This window comes from Doryrhamphus excisus, linkage group LG3 (genome assembly GCF_037039965.1).
Source record: "Doryrhamphus excisus strain RoL-2023G ecotype Guam linkage group LG3, RoL_Dexc_Guam_v1.1, whole genome shotgun sequence".
Classification (NCBI taxonomy): domain Eukaryota; kingdom Metazoa; phylum Chordata; class Actinopteri; order Syngnathiformes; family Syngnathidae; genus Doryrhamphus; species Doryrhamphus excisus.
Window position 1 is genome coordinate 11,536,235 of NC_136359.1, and position 19,514 is coordinate 11,555,748.

Genomic DNA, 19,514 nt, shown 5'->3' on the forward strand with positions numbered 1-19,514 from the left:
ACAGGCAAGCACACAGTTAGTCCCGCCCTGCAAAAAGAACGGTGAACTGACTCTCCAGCCAATCGAAAAAAATCATTTGCAACTGAACTTACTGAACGGGTATTTTAGGGGCGGTGACCTCATTCATTCCGTTCACAAAAAAGAACTAGTTCTTTTGACCCGTTCGTTCATCACCGACACACCACTACTCTAAATGTACAGTACAGTACTGGTCCCAAAACCAGTCTGTATTGCCTCAAATACCATATATATCCATCCAGAGCATCCCAAATAGTGCTCTCTATCTTCAAAATGACCTGCGTTTGTCATGCACTTGTGTACACTTGCCATCTTGGAAGTGTGCTTGGTATTCTTATGTTGGAAACCTGCCATTGGGCAAGTTTCCCCAAGGGAGGGGATCATGCTGTGTTTCAAAATTGAATTATTGTCAATGAAACGCGGCTCCCCAGGACGGCAGCACTCATGCAGCCCTGATGCCATCATGCACACGTGTTGATAATACATCATAATACATATGACTACTCTAAGCATTACTACTCTCAAGTATATTTCTGCATAAGATTTCATGTAATAAAAGTGGTTGCTGAGATGTGATGACGGGCTTAGCAAAATGTGTAGGACGTGTGCCTAAATCTAAAAATAGACGCCCAAGGACAGTTTAATAGTGCTGTTGAAGTGTATTGACCTCTCTTCCTACAGCCAGTCAGCATTGTCATCCAGGTCTCAACACCCCCACCCCGTACTGTCGACCAAATGTATATCAACAAGCTGTTCATACATGTTTTTACGGTGTGTGTGTCACAGCTGAGTCTTCACAATGTGAGAGAGGTCACGGCCAAAGTCAAAACTGGAACATCTGCTTCCCAACAGCAAGCAGACCACACAACACTGCTGTATTTCATAAACATGGGGGCTGTGAGGAATTCCGGGCCTCGTCCCAGACAGTAAATTGCCATTCGGCAGTTACGTCTTGAACGTCCTCTGTCACTTTAACACTATTGGGGCTGTTTTTTTTCTTTCGAATAAGATTCCCAGTTGGCCTCACAGGCCATTAGCAGGCTCTGGTTGAGCCAAGGCAATTGTGACAAGCTGCTAATGACAGATATGTTGAGACACGTTTAGCGCGCAGGCCTCACAGCTAGGAGACCCGAGTTCAATTCCACCCTCGGCCATCTCTGTGTGGAGTTTGCATGTTCTCCCCGTGCATGCGTGGGTTTTCTCCGGGTACTCCGGTTTCCTCCCACATTCCAAAAACATGCTAGGTTAATTGGCGACTCCAAATTGTCCATAGGTATGAATGTGAGTGTGAATGGTTGTTTGTCTATTTGTGCCCTGTGATTGGCGGGCGACCAGTGAGACAATGAATGTTGAGACACACCTAATGAATTCATTAATCAGTTAGGTTGTTCCAAAGCAAAACAAATCTACTGTTGAATCTATGGGCCAAATCATAATTTAAAGTAGCACTTTAAGGACCATCAGAAGATAAAACCAATTATCACATACTACAGTATTAATTGGCCCTGTACCCTAGAAACCGCCCATGAATGATACGGGAAAAGGCCGAAATGATACTGTGTCAAAGCTCAGGGCAGTGATACTGATAAAATATAGAGTTTAACCATGTCCATTATCAGCCCCCGTAGCTGTCCACTCAGAGCGCGCTGCTCTGGTATCGTGCCCGTGAAACAACCAATCAGAGAACAGCACACGAGTGCTTAGTGCCTAGTGCTTCTCCAGTCACAAAAAAAACCCCAAACTTGATTAATGGAACTTTAATTGTCAGACATTGATAAGATAAGACTGTTGATAAAATATTATTGTTGAAATATTTTGCAATTGTTGTGTTTACACTGTTTAGATATAATACATGTAATAAACTGAACATTTTCTGGAAACAAAATGGTCTTTTGATTAAATAGTACGTGATAATAAACTCATGATTAAATAGTATGTGATAATAAGATCATCACATCATCACATAACCTATAAGTACTGTATTAGGCAGATGGAAAATGGACCTTCTCGTCCACATTTACACATTTATTGAGGTTCACAGTCCACTACAAAATGTCACAGTGTATTACAAAATGTACACTTTGTACAGTAGTTAAAGCAACCCAAGGAAAGTTACAATTCTAGCAATTTGCTTTAATTATCCTTGAAGTTGTGCGATTTAAGGTTTTTTGAAGGAATCTACTAAAAACACACACACATACTTAACTTATTTGTTCCTGAAGGAGTGAGTGGCCAAGTAATATGGCTCCCTTTTCATTAGTGCAGAGCTCATAGAGCAGAAAAAAACAGCAGGCAAATTAGGATCCTCACGTAGAAGAAGCTAAGTTTAAAAAAAAGGGGGCGGGGGGGCACTCAGCTGAACTTGGCCTAACATGAATGCATTTCTGTGTTGTTGCCGCAGAAGAAAATACCATTGTATTTTTATTCCCATTTCCAGTCTTCACACTAGTGTTGTTTGATGAACTCTTGCTCTCACCTTCCGGCGCTTTCTGAAAGGGCATCACACCAACGAGCGTCAGTAGGAAATTGTTGTGATGGTAGCGTGCTGTTGGTACCTTTGCGGTGGTGACACCATGCACTTCCAAAGCACGGCATACAGGCCCAGTAACAACACAATGAACAAGGCGGCTGCAATGGCTCCTGCAAGCACACACACAAATGAACAAGATAATGCATCCATCTGCATTCAACCCTGACCAGAAATGTGATTAACCATTCTCAATAGAGGTTCTTCATAATCTGATAAATGGTTGACTGAGGACCAATCTTACTAGCGGCAATATCCTTGCCTATGAAGCCCTATTTGTGCAAAGCAATAATAACCGCACATGTTTCCTTCCATGTTATTCAGAGGAAGCACCACCCTCCTTTTAAAGCTTACTTCAGACACGCGGCCCGCGGGCCAAAAGTGGCCCGCAGGACACTAGTTTGAGGCCCCCGCCTTGATATGAAACTTTAATGTTAGTGCGGCCCGCGCAAGTTTGATATGAATGCTGTATGATATCATGTACCCAGAAAAAAATATTATGTTTGATTAATGTTCATGTTAAAGGTTAAATAACTGTTAATAGTTAACCTCCCTATCCGTGTGGAAGTGGTAAGTTTTTGGGTATTTAAGTTTAAAGGAAATAACTTGAAGGCTACTGTTTAGGTTGCTAGCACTCTAGTTTGCGAGTTAGCATGTGTCTCAAGACCCTACAGTTGAGCAATATGTTGTAAATAAAAAAAGTATAAATGTGACTATAGTCATGTTTTGTCATGTCTACAGGGCTCTAATAATGCTTTGTTAATTTTAATCTGAAAAAAACAATTTGTCTACCCACCAACTATATGTGGTTTCTTAAGTTTTTATTATTTGCTGTTTTATTATGATTATTATATTTATTTATTACTGATTGATTGATTTTCTTTATTCTTGATTTGTTTATTTATTTATTTATTCATCTTATTTTGTGCAGAAAAATAAAAATTAAGATATTTGAGAACAGTGGAATGTTTTATCAGGGCTTTTCTTGTAGAAAATCGGAACCAAAGCAAAGTTTATTAATTTTTCTGTTTTTAATAAATGCGTTTTTTTTGGGGGTGGGGGGTTGGAAAACCTGATGCGGGCCAGTCTCGCCCAGACCCTAGCTCCAGTGGCCCCCAAGTAAATTGAGTTTGAGACACCTGGGTTACATGATGTCAGCTGGTCCATTTGTGGCAGGGCTGAAATGCAGTGCAACTTGTTTTGGGGGGGGGATTAAGCTCATTTTCATGACAAAGAGGGACATCCACACTCACTTAACAACATTGTGGAGTATATGTAAATTCTCATAACAAATTCATGCTTACTCGTGGGTGGCACCGAACAACTTATTTCCTATGGAGTCAGACCTATTCTTCCTGTCACTCCCCCCCACACACATAAACCATTGACCAGCAGAGATGACAGAGATCCGCTCGGAAAAAAGTGTCTCAAGTAGTAAGTTGGTATACAACAGAGGAGGAATTATGACGCCAATTTGTCATCAGTGCAGAATTATCAGCTGTATGATGTTATTGAAAATGTGAATTTCAAAAAACATTTTGGGGTCTTATGGATAGGGTCGGGCGGCACGGCGATCTAGTGGTTAGCGTGCAGACCTCACAGCTTGGAGACCAGGGTTCAATTCCACCCTCTGCCATTTCTGTGTGGAGTTTGCATGTTCTCCCCGTGCATGCGTGGGTTTTCTCCGGGTACTCCGGTTTCCTCCCACATTCCAAAAACATGCTAGGTAAATTGGCGACTCCAAATTGTCCATAGGTATGAATGTGAGTGTGAATGGTTGTTTGTCTATATGTGCCCTGTGATTGGCTGGCGACCAGTCCAGGGTGTACCCCGCCTCTTATGTGCAGGGTCATACAGTTAACTTTTGCAATTTAGCGTGAAAATACACCACAAAAGTGCACCTTCTTATAGTAATGTCATTAAAATTCAAGTAAATGGATATAATGCCCCAATATACAGCTGTATATATTGTGTTGTGCACCACACAGATAGTCTATATTACCTCAAACTAATTGTTCTCACTTTTGCAGCTAATTGCTCACCTGGAATGATTCCATTGTTCACGTCATCTTCTGCACTTGATGGACGAGCGGCTGCTGCGGTCGAGCCTTCATGAAGGACATAAGCCATTAGAAACTGAAAACAGGTCAATTCAGGTACGTACTTTACATCCCATGCATTGTGTTTGCTATATAGTACTGTTTGGCTACTGTGCTGGCAAGAATATTATGGGTAAGCCTATGTCATCTAATCTAAATATGCATTTACCTATATGTTTTTTTTGTGTGTAGGTCTTGTTTTGTTGTTTTCTTACTACATCTCTTCAAGTGACAATGGAGAAGCTCACCATTTCTCTGTAGAACCTGTAAAGCCTGCCATGTCAGATCTGGGTCACCCATCTGAAAATGTATGCAAACAATCACGTATTTGCAGACAACAGCTGATAAGATGTAATATTGAAGCCGTGATTAAGAATGGTGAATACAGCAGGAAAGTGGACGACACCGGCAGAATTGGGCTAGAATGTGTATGTGTTGGGGGGGGGGGGGGACTTGGCGCAGGCGCAGAATAAACATGTAAGATAAGAGACTAATGTGGAAGTGCAACCCGACTTTGCAAAACAGGGGCGTGAAGATAACACTTATTCGACTCAACCATGTCAACGTAAGTTTTTATTCCACTTTAACTGTGTAAAGTCGCCCAATTAAAGTCCTAAAGTGAAGTTAGGGACCAAATAAGTCAGTTTTTAAGCATGATTCACTTTCGTCGTTTAGGTATCTTCTTACCCTCGAAGTGTTCACGCTGCTGGAGATCAATTTGCTGTTGTTTTGCGTCTCAGTCCACATTTTGGAGGTTTGTGTGGTTAGTAAAATCTTCAGCGCATGTTTTCGTCCCGCTTCAGCTGCGTGCGCCCGACGTGATGCGTTCATGTACTAAGATAAAGCTCGGACTTTTAGCGAAAACAACTTGTGGCTACATTTCCTCTCTAGAAATATTTATTACTCTTAAGTATATCAGAAATGTTATTTCTTAAAACATGTCTAACGGATACGTATTTACGACAGAGGTTGCCTCTTTTCTTAGAACCTCAAAGGGTGTATGACTCAATGGACCTCCCTTTTGAAAAGAGCTGAGTTTGCACATTGAAAATTTGACTACAAACAAGATCACCTTGACTGTAGGCGCATTCCACACTTAAAGATACAAATAATAAATGGGAAAAAACGACACGGCACAACAAACCTTTAAAAAAATTTTTATCTGAGCAATAATACATGGTCCATTTGAACCTAAATAAAATCAAACGTTAACACAGACAAGTGTTATTATGCCAAGAATCAACCCTGCACAGGCTTCATTTCGGGAGAATTAGTCATAAGACTTGTGTACAAATGTCAAGTAACTGACCTTTCCACGCAACTTTCTCAGTTTAAGAGAGACACCGGTCTGCAGAGATATTGCACCACAGTTTACACTGTAAAAGCCACACAACACACACACGTTGACATACATGAACGCAGTCATACAATATGTTGCACATATGCACACACACGCACAGAGCAGAGAGAATATAGAAACATCTAAAACCAAAGGCATGTCTCCATCTTTACATATTGCAAGCAGACAAATTCTAAGTATTCGGATTAGTTTAAAAAAAAAAAAGGGGGGGTGTACAGCCAAAATGCTAGTGATTTAGGACAAATGGTCCACTTGGGCGTCGATCTATTGTCCTCATTAGAATCAGACATCATCATAACAACAATCATCTTACAGAGATACACAACCCCCCCACAGTGGGAATGTTGGAGATGTCAATAAAGATCATGAGACAGAAAATTAACCATTTTTTGTTTTTAAGAGGGCATCATCCCACGGCAAACAGTCACTGACCACCTCAGTTAAGACAATCAGACACGCCCCGAGGTTGTCATTAAAAGTAGCAGTTTTGCGTCGGAAGTACTTCACTGTGAAGTGTGAATCCATCCATGAAGCTGTCATTAAAAAAAAATGGAATTTAAGATTAACCATACTGATCCGTATATGGTATTTTCAAGAAGGGACACCAGACAACACCTACCCAAGCGAGTCAGAGCGTTTCTTCCCGTGACTCACACACACACTGAGAAGGTGTTAGCAAACAACAGAGTAGCTATGATACTTATTTTAACGATAATGGTACTTAATGAAGCACAATCATCAAAGCTATGAAATAATATTTTTCAAAAATGTTCCATTTGTTGTTTCACCGATATTGAAAATCCAATATCAATGAAAAGATTTGTTGGTTTTAAGAAATATTTAACCAAATATGACTGTTGGAAAAAAGGGTGTTGTCTTATATTCGGGTCAGTACGGTAATTCATTCAAAATATCACTGATCAAAATGTTAAGAACAGTTAAAAAATTGCAAGAATTTACATTTTGCACTGTTGGATCTGGAGGAGCTTCTAAGTAGGACTTCAAAATGCAAAAATAAGAAAAGGGAGTGAGACAAAAAATGTTGAGTAAGCAATTTATTGCCAACAAGCACTAAAGTGAAATAGGCTTAAGATCCAATGTGCAAAATGTAAATTATTGCAATTTTTCCAAGTGTACCTCACCACAATAGAACGTCACGCTAGTAAAGTCCTTATCTGCTACTAAAGCACTGCAAGGGTTCCTCTGAAAACATGCCATCACTCCTTCAGCCCTCATCGGCCCAAATCCAGAGAAGTCCTGACCCAGCTGGCTGGCAGCGAAGCTTCCACCGTTTAATGTGACGTCTGTCGTGTTGAGAGAGTGTGGCTGGTGCTTGATGGGAGATGTAGGACCAGGGCAACCGTAAAGGCAGAGAGAGAGACCGAGAGAGAGAGGCTTGTCCATGGGGACGAGGCAGCGGCATCACATGATTTCACAGCATGAATTCTGTTTCCGTGCCTGCAAGGGGATTATACATGGACTCCATCACCTATGATGCTATAGACTTGGTTTCTATTTCCTCAAATAGCTGTCTAATAAGTAGTGTCTGTAGTTAGCCATCCAATTAGCATAGGAGGATAAGGTATATAGGCAATACTCACGGTCTTATAAAAGGCTTTGGATTGGGTCCCCAAGTGTTCTGACTTTGCCACAAGATCATCCAGTTTCTCTCCTCGCTCCAACAGACTTTCCATGGTCTTGTGCTGCAAGAGAACACACATATGGAATGTCCCTCAACATGGCTGCATTAGTATCACTAGACTGCTTGTAGACGGAAGAAGCATGAGGTTCTTATGAGTCTCCTCAGTAGATCTGGGGTCACCACTGAAAAAAAAAAGGTATGAAATAGAGAGCTACTGTACCAAAATGATCTTTGTGTCGTCCAGTTCCGCTTGTACTTTGCTCATAGCATCTGCTTCCATGGGTTTCTGAGGATGAACAAACCCCAATCACTGTTTAGCACACACATACGTAACTCCAGCCTTTACTCCTATTGGCTGATTTCAAGCATCCAAACCTGGTACTTGGCCAATTGAATGTCTAGGTTTCTGTAGGTAATGGTGTCAGGGTTACCAGACGGCCAGTCTATACTGTCCACCTGCCTGGAGAACTCTTCTAACACCTAAACAAAAAAAAACGCATACCACATCTTAATGGAGGCAGAAGTGTAACAATCATCATTAGCATATACTGTGTACCCACCTTGTCGAGCAATGAGAAGCAGACTCTCTGTGGGTATTCGGTGTCTGCTATGACCACCCCTGCCAGGTTATCGTTCCTCACATACACATGGCACAGATATTCTGTGGGAGGAACGCAGATTTGACAAATTGTGGCGGTTTTGTCTCTCAAAGCGGGTGTAGTCTACAAAAGCATGTGAGCCTCTGAGGCCTCTCATTAGTGCCGGGTTAAAAACCATACCGTATATGACTGTCGGCAACCTCCTCATGCAATTTGTTACATTTCCTCCACAAGATGGTGGCAGCTGCATTTGAAGCACTATGAGTTGTCAGCATCCAGCGGTTTCATCCACCAGTGCAAGCATTTTAAAACATTAAAATCTCATGCGTGTTTTACAACTGTTGTACTGTTTACAATGAACGGTATTAATGCTGACCGAGTAGTTTGCAACTCTGCAACTGCAGTTACAGCATTGTACAATATACTTGTTACTAGTGATGTTACAAGAGGTGCCGGGGCTTCGAAGCGTGTGTCGAGTGGGCAACTTCCGCGAAGCGTGTACCGAGGCTTGATTCATTGGGGGAGGGGCCCGAATTGATGACGTCTCGTTGCCCGGCTGTACCACGTGACGGCTTTGGGAAAAGGTTCAGAAATTGTCGCGATGTTTGCCTGTCACTCAGCGATATAAACTCCTCAGGCTTAAACATTAAAATGTGGGGTTTTGTGGTGAGAGTCAATCAGCTGAGCGTGTGCATAGTGTTTGTCGATGGTTTGGTTACTATACGGTTACGTTTTGACTTCATCAGTAAGCCAAATCAACACTATTAAGAGATGGTATGTTTGCATTTCAAAACCTGTATTTACACCGTTTGTCATTGTTATTGAGAGGTGAAGTGCTTATTGTGTTTGAAGGAGTTGGGGTACAATAACACCTCATCCATGTTCAGGCATTAACGTGCCTTTCACAAACATAAAGATGAAACTGGGCCTTCACCCATCTATGGTAAGGTTAATAGTACTACATTATAATAATATATTACATTATTACCAACACAACCATGATGAAGCTAGCATATCACATGATACATAGCATTTATGGACAAGAAAACATATTTTATATATACTGTATATTTTATCGTACACTTTGTAGATTAATCATTTTGTTATACAATTTTTTGTAGTACATAATCATTTCCAAGAGCCAAAACAGATCAGCATTCAATGCATCACACATGAAGATACATAAGCCTGTAATTGTATCCAAGGCCAGCAGGTGGTTTCGTGTGCACATGAAGCTTCAAGAAATGAATCTATTCTCGAACCAGTTGACTGAAATGTTTCGAAGCCTCATGGGGCTTCATCTCGCCTTCACTACTTGTTACTAAATGTGGTCAAAAAGAGGTCTTTTTATTGCTACTTTCTCATGCAGTCTAAAGCTTAAATCAATTTCAGGCCAATCTTTGTTTTTATTAGTTCTCATCAATCAGCATTTCAGCTTATTGTAGGTACATTATGGCTTTTTGCTCCATTTTCCCTGGGTTTTTATGGTTTATTTTATTTCTGCAATGTGCCACAGGCCGGTGGGAGGTAAGCCGCAGTCCACGGATGTCACCTGAGCCACACTTTAGACACCCCTGTTTTGCCAGGAAAGTGAGGTGTTGCCAGGTGATGGAGGAGTGTCTCTGTGCTCTGCCTTCTTGGCATTGCGTTGGTCACGGTTTGGGTTGCATTGTGGCGGGTTTAGCAACCTTTCAGATCTTCATTGCATGATGGTACTTGTGTATACTTGGAGATGATCTCCACTTTAAAATTAAATCAAATTAAATCTGATGTTCGAGTACAGTGAAGGTATTTTCCAAAAGAAAAGGAGCCCATAGTTAAGTAGAGCAAACACTAAAAACAGCGCTCAATATGAATGTTGAGCACTTTGATGAACATGGTCCATCCTTACCTTGTTCTTTGACAGAGGCACGACTTCCAACTGTTGTCCGTTCAACAATCAAGGCACTGGTGAAGGTCATGAACTCCTGGATACTGAATACGAACAAATCAAAGAAGGCAGTAAGAGAGAACCAACATAATTTCCCAACATTTAAAGGTTCTGTCAGAGAGACACACCTAGATTTCTGAAAGAAGCCAAATGAGTTGAGTTCATATGCTGCTTTTAGGAGATTGGCTTTGGTGGCTCCTTTATAATGGATGCTGAGGCTGTAGAGCTTCATTGTGCCACTGGATCAGTCTCTGCAGACAGGGTCCGACAAGCCGGATATTCTTAAAATAAGAGAAGAACATGACGGGATGGTGGGTCAGATGACAGGCATTATCCGCATCTGATCTCAACACAGCTAAAGAAACAAACATGCTAACGTTAGCCAACAAGTGAAAGTATAAGTAAAACTGTATCAACAGGGTATACTTTAGTTTAATGTGACGACACACCGATGAGCGTAACAACTACATTCTTATCAGATGTTTGTGTTGAACAACAACTGCCCCTATTAGGCCGAGCGGGTGTTAGCTCTGGAAGCTAGCTTGTTTCGGAAGGCCTCTGCTAACTTACCCGCTAAACTGGCGATGACTCGCTTAATTAAAACAACACGCCGAATAAACTATTTATTTGCGCTACAAAAACAGAGGTACTCCGTCGTTTGGCTTGAAATCCGAAGCAACTTAATCCCCGTGTAATGTAATACTCTGGAAGATGCTGTTTTGCTCATGACCAATCACCACGTCACTATCATATTTAGGTCCCTCAACATATTCAGGCGGGTGGATGTGGAAACAAAAATGTTGGATGAATGGTTCCGGACTATGGAGCGTAGGGAACAATTCAAATAATTACTTTAAAAAATTGGTAATAACATAAAATATATCAAAAGTAAATTATTAATAGTTTTGTTTTTTATGTTTTTAACCCAGAAGTATTACATAGAAGCAGGGTGTGCTGTGGTTTTTGAAGCCATTTTGTTTTATGAAATAATGCATAATTGCATCTGTTTTTACAATAAATGTAGGCATTTTACATAAAAATTACATAAAAATAATATTTCTATTTTGAAAATATTTAAGTTACACTTCTTTTCTGTGAAGAAATAAACAAGAAATATCTTGAGAAATCAGGTGATTGATTATCATATGAAAAACAAGCTAAAGTGACACTTAAAACAACAAAGTTCCTTTTATTCAGTATCTGAACAACGCTTTTTGGCTTGTCCCTTATACTCAGCAGCAGGGTCATCCCAGACCACATTCTAACAGTAGTCAGCAAGCATACTGTAGATAGATTCCACTGTCCCTGATATCTTTTCTCCATATCTGCAATGTCCTGGTTGAATCATTCCACATGCTCATCGCTGACTTCCACAGTTCAATGGGAAAAAAATCTAGATTGGAATGCAAAAAGTTTATCTTCAGTGGCATATTACAACTAAGGGCTTTGTAGTACTTCAGGAAGTTTGGCACCAGCTGCTTATAATTATCTGCCTTGTAATTGATGAAAAAGTCAATTTTAGATGTCTCATGCATGCAATTTTGTCCACTTCCAAGAGAGAGATTTTTGTAAATAAAAACAAAAGGTAAGGTAAAACAGGCATTGAAAACGTCCAAAACACATAATGACCATTAATGATACTATTGTTATTTTTTTGTGATTAGTTTGCATAGTTAACAACGATTTGTCCTATTACAATGTAGTCTGAGCGTGAATCTATTAACTACTGTTTTTTTTTCTTTTTCCACCCGTGGCACCGTCAATTGATGTTTTCTCTGGTAATCTTGCTCCATTTAACAATTCCCTGCTGGCCACTTACCTCAGAGGTGAGTGTTTTCGACAGCACAAGTGTGCCTGTAATTCATTTCCAAGGCAACACTTGGGGTGATGGTTTTGGCCGCAAATGTTTGACAGGCCGAGCCAGGAGGAAATCATCTTTCTTTTCCTGGAACTAAGCTTGGCTTGCGTCTGCAGCCTGGTGATACTCGAAGCAGAAGCTTGTTCATGATTTTATTTTTGGGCCAAAATGTATCTCTGGAATTTAATGGATGGGAGTGAAGTTTCTTTTTTTTAAACGCTACACTATTTGGGTGGATTGATCGGATGTGTTGTTGTGGACAAAACTCTCTACATGGAATAACTGGAATGAAGATGAAGAGGCTACTTGATGTTTTATTGATATATGACTGCAAGAATGGAGATGCTTAGGTCATCCAACATTTATTTAGCATGTGAGACGTCAGCCGTGATTCATACCACTTACAGTAACATTTATTACTTTATTGAGATGCTTTTGTAAGTTTGTGCTTGGATTCACTGCTGTTCTTAATGAAATAAGGAATTTCCTGGAAAGGACCGGACAGTTCAAATATAAAAAGCGTAAATAACTAAAGTGAATTTCAACAGCAGATTACCAATGGTCAGCAAGACACCTTTCTCATCATACAATGGATAAGGTAATTCTATTTATCTATGTATCTATCATGTATCTATTTATACATGGTTGTAGATGTGCCTCACGTGCTACTAAGCTACTGTGAATGTAAGCTAATGTAAACATATACACTCATTGAATACAACATTAGGTACACACGCACAATCTTTGCTCCGTTTTGACATTTATTTGATTGATTGCATCATACAGAGAGCTGTTTTTAATCATTTTGCTCTCCTTATTTAGCAACTACATTCATCCATTGTTTCCTGCATCATTGGCGACAGGTTAACGTATGAGTTTTGCAGCCAAATGGCATAAAAGAGTGAGTCTGTAGGTGAGGTTTATTAATAGATGATGGAGTCACGGTGAACCCAGCGAACCAGCGTTTCAGGTCATTCATCCTGCATTCTTTCTAATTTTAGATGACTTTTCTTGTTTTGTAAATATATACATAACCTCCCTCATCTATTGTGCAACCCTGTGGCACAGAGAACGAAAGTTCATGCTTAGATATTGCTAACAAAGTAAAAACTGTATATAGTGATAGTGGAAAACACAAATAATAATAAACACAAATACATACGTTTTCATAAGTTTTCAGAAAATTGCATCTATACTGCTGAGATATCATGTTTTAGTGGTTTGGAGGAGACACACACACATAAATGATAGATGGGGTGAGTTTGGGAGGGCACGTGATGTGGCGTTTCGTGGAGGCCGGCCCACTTCTTCACCTGGTGCATAAAAACAGCTGAGCTGCTCTTTCATTCGGTGACACTCTCACTTGACTGCTCGTATAAACACACACACTCACGAAACATCTAGAAAAACACATTAGCTGGTGAAGATGCCGTGCGTCAGCTCATATGTGGAACCGATGGTGAAGACGTCTTGTAGTGTCACCTCAGTGGTGGATAGAGTTGAATTGATGGTAAGATGAGATAAAATTTATGTTATGGTATTATATCGTGAGGTCGTAACCTCGTTGTTTGTTGTGTGTTCACATCCTGATATTTTATCTTGTTTTGGCCGCAGGTAGATCAAATCCTGTCCGAGTTCAGGCTGAAAAAAGAAGAGCTAAAAGAGATCATGAATAGGATGCAGCGAGAGATGGACAGAGGATTGCGTTTGGAGACACACGAAGAAGCTAGCGTCAAAATGCTGCCCACTTACGTTTGCTCCACTCCAGAAGGATCAGGTAAGCCTCCATCAGCTTGTATGTCTCCACTCTCTGTTTGCTGAGATGTGTGTTTGGGACAGAGGTGGGAGATTTTTTGGCTCTGGACCTGGGAGGGACCAACTTCCGTGTGATGCTGGTCAAGGTGGGAGCAGACGAGGAGAGGAGCTGGAAGGTGGAGACCAACAACCAGATGTACTCCATTCCTGAAGATGCCATGACAGGGACAGCTGAGATGGTGAGTTACAGTTGTTAGTCTTATTTGCTTTTAGATTGGAAGTAGTTCTAGTGTGAATGGTAAATGGGATTTAGGGGTCCGTATGGCGATGATGTTGCCTCTATAAAGTCCATATATTACATTTGTACTGTATATACTATAGTATCTGACATTTCATACATACACAATGGTGATGATCAAATTATGGTAAAACAACAGCAATACCTGAACTACTTCTACATTTTCTACCGCTTATCCTCACAAGGGTTCTGGGGGGTGCTGGAGCCTATCCCAGCTGTTTTCGGGCAAGAGGCAGGGTTCACCCTGGACTGGTCGCCAGCCAATTACAGGGCACATATAGACAAACAACCATTCACACTCACATTCATACCTATGGACAATTTGGAGTCGCCAATTAACCTAGCATGTTTTTGGAATGTGGGAGGAAACCGGAGTCCCCGGAGAAAACCCATGCATGCACGGGGAGAACATGCAAACTCCACACAGAGATAGCTGACGGTGGAATTGAACTCGGGTCTCTTAGCCGTGAGGTCTGCGCGCTAACCACTCGAACACTGTGCAGCCAAATTTGTTTCTATGTGCACAAAATAAAATTTCTTCCATCCTCATCCACATGCATGTTAAGTTAATTCAGTGGTTCCCAATAATTTTCTGTGGGGACAGAAAGGTTTTTTACCCGCCCTACCCCCCACCCCATTTGAAATACTATTCAAAAACTGATCGTATCTATTTATATATCTGTACCATACAGACTGAAACTGAAACCAGTGAAATGCAACAAAATGGAGAGCAGTGACACATACAAATTCAAGTCAAATTGTATGCTGAGTACAACAAATTCATACATGTTGGCAGGTCTGCACTAATATTGAAAGTCCTCTCTGGCGCCCACGACCCTCTTAACCCCCTGGGGGTTGCCTGCCCCACTATTTGAGAAGTGCTAGGTTAATTGGTGACTCCAAATTGTCCATAGGTATGAATGTGAGTGTGAATGGTTGTTTGTCTATATGTGCCCTGTGATTGGCTGGCGACCAGTCCAGGGTGTACCCTGCCCCCTGTCTAAAGACAGCCGGGATAGGTTCCATCTTAACCTTGCGCCCCCAACACAAAAGGCCCATTTCTCTCAAATATCGTTGAAACATCTGTGTTAGTGAGCATTCATCATCCATAAGTCATCCATGTCACAGGTGTGCCATGTCAAGATGCTGATTAGACAGCATGATTTTTGCACAGATGTGCCTTAGGTGGGCCACAACAAAAGGCCATTCTAAAATGTGCAGTTTGGCTGTATTGGGCTCAGCTTCCAGGAATTGTGTGCAGATCCTTGCAATAAGGGGTCGTGCATTATCGTGCTGCAGGTGATGGTTGGGGACTGGAACAACTATAAACATCAGCATCTCTGTACGTTCAAAATGGCATCAATGAAATGCACCTTTGTTGCAGATGGAGTGGGCTTGCTGGCGGTAGGGTTATGGTTTGGGCAGGCGTATGTTATGGATAACGATCAGAGGTGCATTTTATGGATGGCGCATTTAATGAACTGTGATACCTAGTCTGTTTGCATCTGGATTGGCATACATGGTATTTTGAAGCAAATGGTAGTCACACCAGATGGACTCCTATGGTATTAATAATTACACATGTAGTGGCCTTTTATTGTGGCCGACCTAAGGCACCCTTGTTCAATAATGCTGTCTAATCAGCATAGAGGTGAATGAATTATGGATTGTGAGTGCTCACTAACACAGATTTACAGTATTTGAGAGAGCGCTACGTCACTTGTGTACAATAGAACGTTTTTTAAAGTATTTTGGATGTGGCTTCCAGTGTTGGCAAGGATGCATTTTATTATTATTACTGATTGTTTGTCGTACTGTGTATATACTGTAAGATCTGCGCTATGATGAGTATTGAGTATTCTCTTCCCGTTTCTGCCATCTTTGCAGTTATTCGACTACATCGCCGAGTGCATGTCAGACTTTTTGGACAAGCATAATATCAAGCACAAGAAGCTTCCTCTGGGTTTCACTTTCTCCTTCCCAGTGCGCCACGAGGACCTGGATAAGGTAGCACGTGGCTGTCTCTTCACTAACATTGCTAGTTGTTATATGTAACATGGATGTTCTTGATGTTTTCAGGGAATCCTTCTCAACTGGACCAAAGGTTTCAAGGCTTCTGGAGCCGAGGGAAACAATGTTGTAGGTTTACTCAGAGATGCTATCAAGAGACGAGGGGTATGTTTGCGCTGAGGGAAATCCATTATGTTACACACGTATACGTATTACATTGACTTTAATTGTGATGCTGTACAGGACATTGAGATGGATGTGGTCGCCATGGTGAATGACACAGTAGCCACCATGATTTCATGCTACTACGAGGACCGCAGCTGTGAAGTCGGCATGATTGTTGGTATGAAACAATGACCCGTGAATCTCAATGAACCTCACATTTTAACATACTGTATGTGAAAAAAAACAGGTACAGGTTGTAATGCTTGCTACATGGAGGAGATGAGGACGGTGGAGCTGGTGGAAGGCGAGGAGGGACGCATGTGTGTGAACACAGAATGGGGGGCGTTTGGAGACAACGGTGAGCTGGAGGAGTTCCGGCTGGAGTACGACAGAGTGGTGGACGAGACTTCCATCAACCCGGGACAGCAACTGTGAGTGAGAGAGTATTATATACTAATGATAATTATAAATATATACATGTAATATTTTAATAACAATAATAATAATAATAACAATAATAATAATAATAATTAAATATTATTTAATATTATTAAAAATATTATATTATTGTTATTATTATTATATAATTATATATTATTATAATAATAATATTACTAATTAGTTATTATTATTATATAATAGTATATAATATTATATAATATAATTATATTCTATTATTATTATTATAAAATATTAAAATATTACATGTAAATATAATTATTAAATAATTAAAAATCCCGACATTACTATGATAATTTATATATAATAATAATATTTTTTATTAGCATTATAAATATTCATTCATTCATTCATTTTCCACTGCTTATCCTCAAGGGGGTTGCGGGGGTGTTGGACCTTATCCCAGCTGTCTTATAATAATAATAATGGTACTAATAAATATTAGTAGTAGTAGTAGTGGTAGTAATAGTAGTAGTAGTAGTAGTAGTAGTACTTGTTAAAAAATATTAAAATATTACATGTAAATATTTGTTATTATTTTATTATTATTGTTGTTAATATTAATTATTAAATGATAAAAACAACACTTTCATTACATTACTACAATAATGTTTTTGTACTATTATTACTTTTCTTTGTTGATTGTCTGGGGAAAAAAATCACATGATTCTGAGTAAATTCATGTTACCAAGTGAACTAGGGATCTTGGTCTCAAAAAGGTTGGTAAAGTTCTACCACACGATAGCCAACAAGGAGTTGCTGATTAGGCAGGTGACAAATGTCCAAGCCTTGGGGGAGGTAATCTTGTTCTGTGAATCAATCATCCCTTCATGGCAATTCTCACCTGACTCTCACCTGAGCAGTGGGTGCAGTTGCTAAGCTACCAGCTGTTCTTCCATAAGGATGTTTATAAATGCTCAGAGGCTTCATACGTCAGCGGGCTGGTCTCAGCGTGAGGGTGTCAGATTAATGATCTCGCCACAGTGCCTGTCCGCCTAATGGCTGTTTACTTTTGACACTAGACGAGTGCTGAGGGCAGCTTCACTCATTTGTTTGTGTCAGTTTCTATCCTGGCTGTTTTAGGCCTTTTTTTTGTTTGAAACATCACTAACATGCATGCGTAATGTTGTCTCCTCCTGCAGCTTTGAGAAGCTGATCAGTGGGAAGTACATGGGTGAGCTGGTGAGGCTGGTCATGATGAAGCTGGTCAACGAGAACCTGCTGTTTAACGGCGAGGCCTCGGAGGTACTGAAGACCCGCGGCAGCTTTGAGACGCGTTATGTCTCGCAAGTGGAAAGGTGAGCGCAGCTACACTGAGGAACCTTTTTACAGAGGGTTCTGTGTTTCTCAATGGAATTATTGCTCTGCATGGAACATTTTTTGTAACCACGGCACCTTCTGCCACCCCAAACTACCATTTGCAACACTAAAAGTGCAAAGTATCTGCAAGATTACCTGGATTTCTGAATATTTTTCAGTGATTCAGGGGACAGGAAGCACATTTACAACATCCTGTCCTCATTGGGTGTGCTGCCCTCCGAGTTGGACTGCGACGTTGTACGTCTGGTCTGCGAGAGCGTCTCAACTCGTTCTGCGCACATGTGCGGTGCGGGCTTGGCGGGTGTCATCAATTTGATGAGAGAGCGACGCAGCCAAGATGCCCTGAAGATCACCGTGGGAGTCGATGGCTCCGTTTATAAGCTGCACACCTGGTGAGAAGTGTCTGTGATACTTGGTAACTTGATAACAAAATGGCGGCTGTTATTAATTAGGTTTTCTTTTGTCTAGTTTCCGGGACAGATTCCACAAAATTGTCAGGGAGCTCACACCACACTGTGAGATCACTTTCATCCAATCAGATGAGGGTAGCGGGAGGGGGGCAGCGCTCATCTCAGCAGTGGCCTGCAAGATGGCGGCGTGTATGCTGACACAGTGAAAGGCTGAGCAGGCTTGACGCCACTGAACTCTTGACTGTTGACAACGTGACATCCTCTCTTGAGAAGTGCACTTTGTTGGAGCCCATTATTTGTTTGGAATATATTTTGCATTGACTAGGCATGAAAACTCAGTCAAAGTGATTTTCCACTTGCTCAATTGGTATTGATGAAGATTTATAATAGTATATAATGCAAGGTTGTCAGTTTTTATTTGGTAATTATCAGTGGCGGGCAGGGTGTTTGCCTCCTGGGCCTTCACGTTACAATTACACAATCAATAGATATCATACATAAAAATCTAGTATAGCGTAGCATAATTGCAGCCATTCTGGTGCTCAGCTAAAAGTCACAAGAGGAACCGTAACGGCTCAGTGATAAAGGCTTCAGACAACTCCGAACCAGTACACAAAAACATAAAAATTGGAAATAAAATACATCTACTCACCCTGTCAATCAGCCATTGTGGGTATATCTTGGCTTGAGCTGTTTTGCTCTGCTAAAGCAGAAATCTGATTAAAAAACAGCCCCAATTTTAATAGTTAAAAGTGACATGGGCCAGCACTTGTGATTCTGAAGCCCCTGGGATTTGATTGACATAGCAACACATACAGTAGTAGCTGCAAATTGTGGTGTAAACAAAGAATAATCAGAAACAATATGGGTTTTATTTTATGTCGACGGCACTCTAATAATAGTAAAAAAACATATTTAGAACACGCTGTAACTGAAACTATTCTGTTTATTTATATTGAATCGTATTTCACTGAAATTCACTTATTACGGTTGAGTCTGGAACCAGTATACTGTGATAAATGAGGGTTGAATTAATACCATATCATGGAATAAATATTGGAATA

At 40.7% G+C, this 19,514-nt stretch overlaps 3 protein-coding genes across 3 annotated transcripts; 1 reads left to right on the forward strand and 2 right to left on the reverse strand.

Moving 5' to 3' along the window:
- Positions 1-1,786: 1,786 nt before the first annotated feature.
- LOC131128288 (uncharacterized) lies at positions 1,787-5,539 on the reverse strand. The gene is made up of 5 exons (XM_058070997.2): positions 5,332-5,539; positions 4,893-4,944; positions 4,588-4,653; positions 2,574-2,658; positions 1,787-2,507 (listed from the first exon to the last, which is right to left on the reverse strand). The coding sequence occupies exons 1-5, from the start codon at positions 5,473-5,475 to the stop codon at positions 2,459-2,461; spliced, it is 396 nt and encodes a 131-aa protein (XP_057926980.1). The 5' UTR covers positions 5,476-5,539; the 3' UTR covers positions 1,787-2,458.
- Positions 5,540-6,193: 654 nt separating this feature from the next.
- On the reverse strand, positions 6,194-10,948 carry ykt6 (YKT6 v-SNARE homolog (S. cerevisiae)). The gene is made up of 8 exons (XM_058070484.2): positions 10,746-10,948; positions 10,304-10,456; positions 10,137-10,219; positions 8,207-8,307; positions 8,022-8,126; positions 7,867-7,932; positions 7,606-7,707; positions 6,194-7,462 (listed from the first exon to the last, which is right to left on the reverse strand). Exons 2-8 carry the CDS (start codon positions 10,405-10,407, stop codon positions 7,427-7,429), a joined length of 597 nt encoding a protein of 198 aa, XP_057926467.1. The 5' UTR covers positions 10,408-10,456; positions 10,746-10,948; the 3' UTR covers positions 6,194-7,426.
- A 2,511-nt stretch (positions 10,949-13,459) lies between these two features.
- Positions 13,460-18,699, forward strand: gck (glucokinase (hexokinase 4)). Its single transcript, XM_058070578.2, has 10 exons — positions 13,460-13,543; positions 13,648-13,810; positions 13,873-14,027; positions 15,974-16,093; positions 16,166-16,261; positions 16,340-16,439; positions 16,509-16,692; positions 17,863-18,018; positions 18,199-18,432; positions 18,509-18,699. The coding sequence occupies exons 1-10, from the start codon at positions 13,460-13,462 to the stop codon at positions 18,654-18,656; spliced, it is 1,440 nt and encodes a 479-aa protein (XP_057926561.2). The 3' UTR covers positions 18,657-18,699.
- The last annotated feature ends 815 nt before the right edge of the window (positions 18,700-19,514 follow it).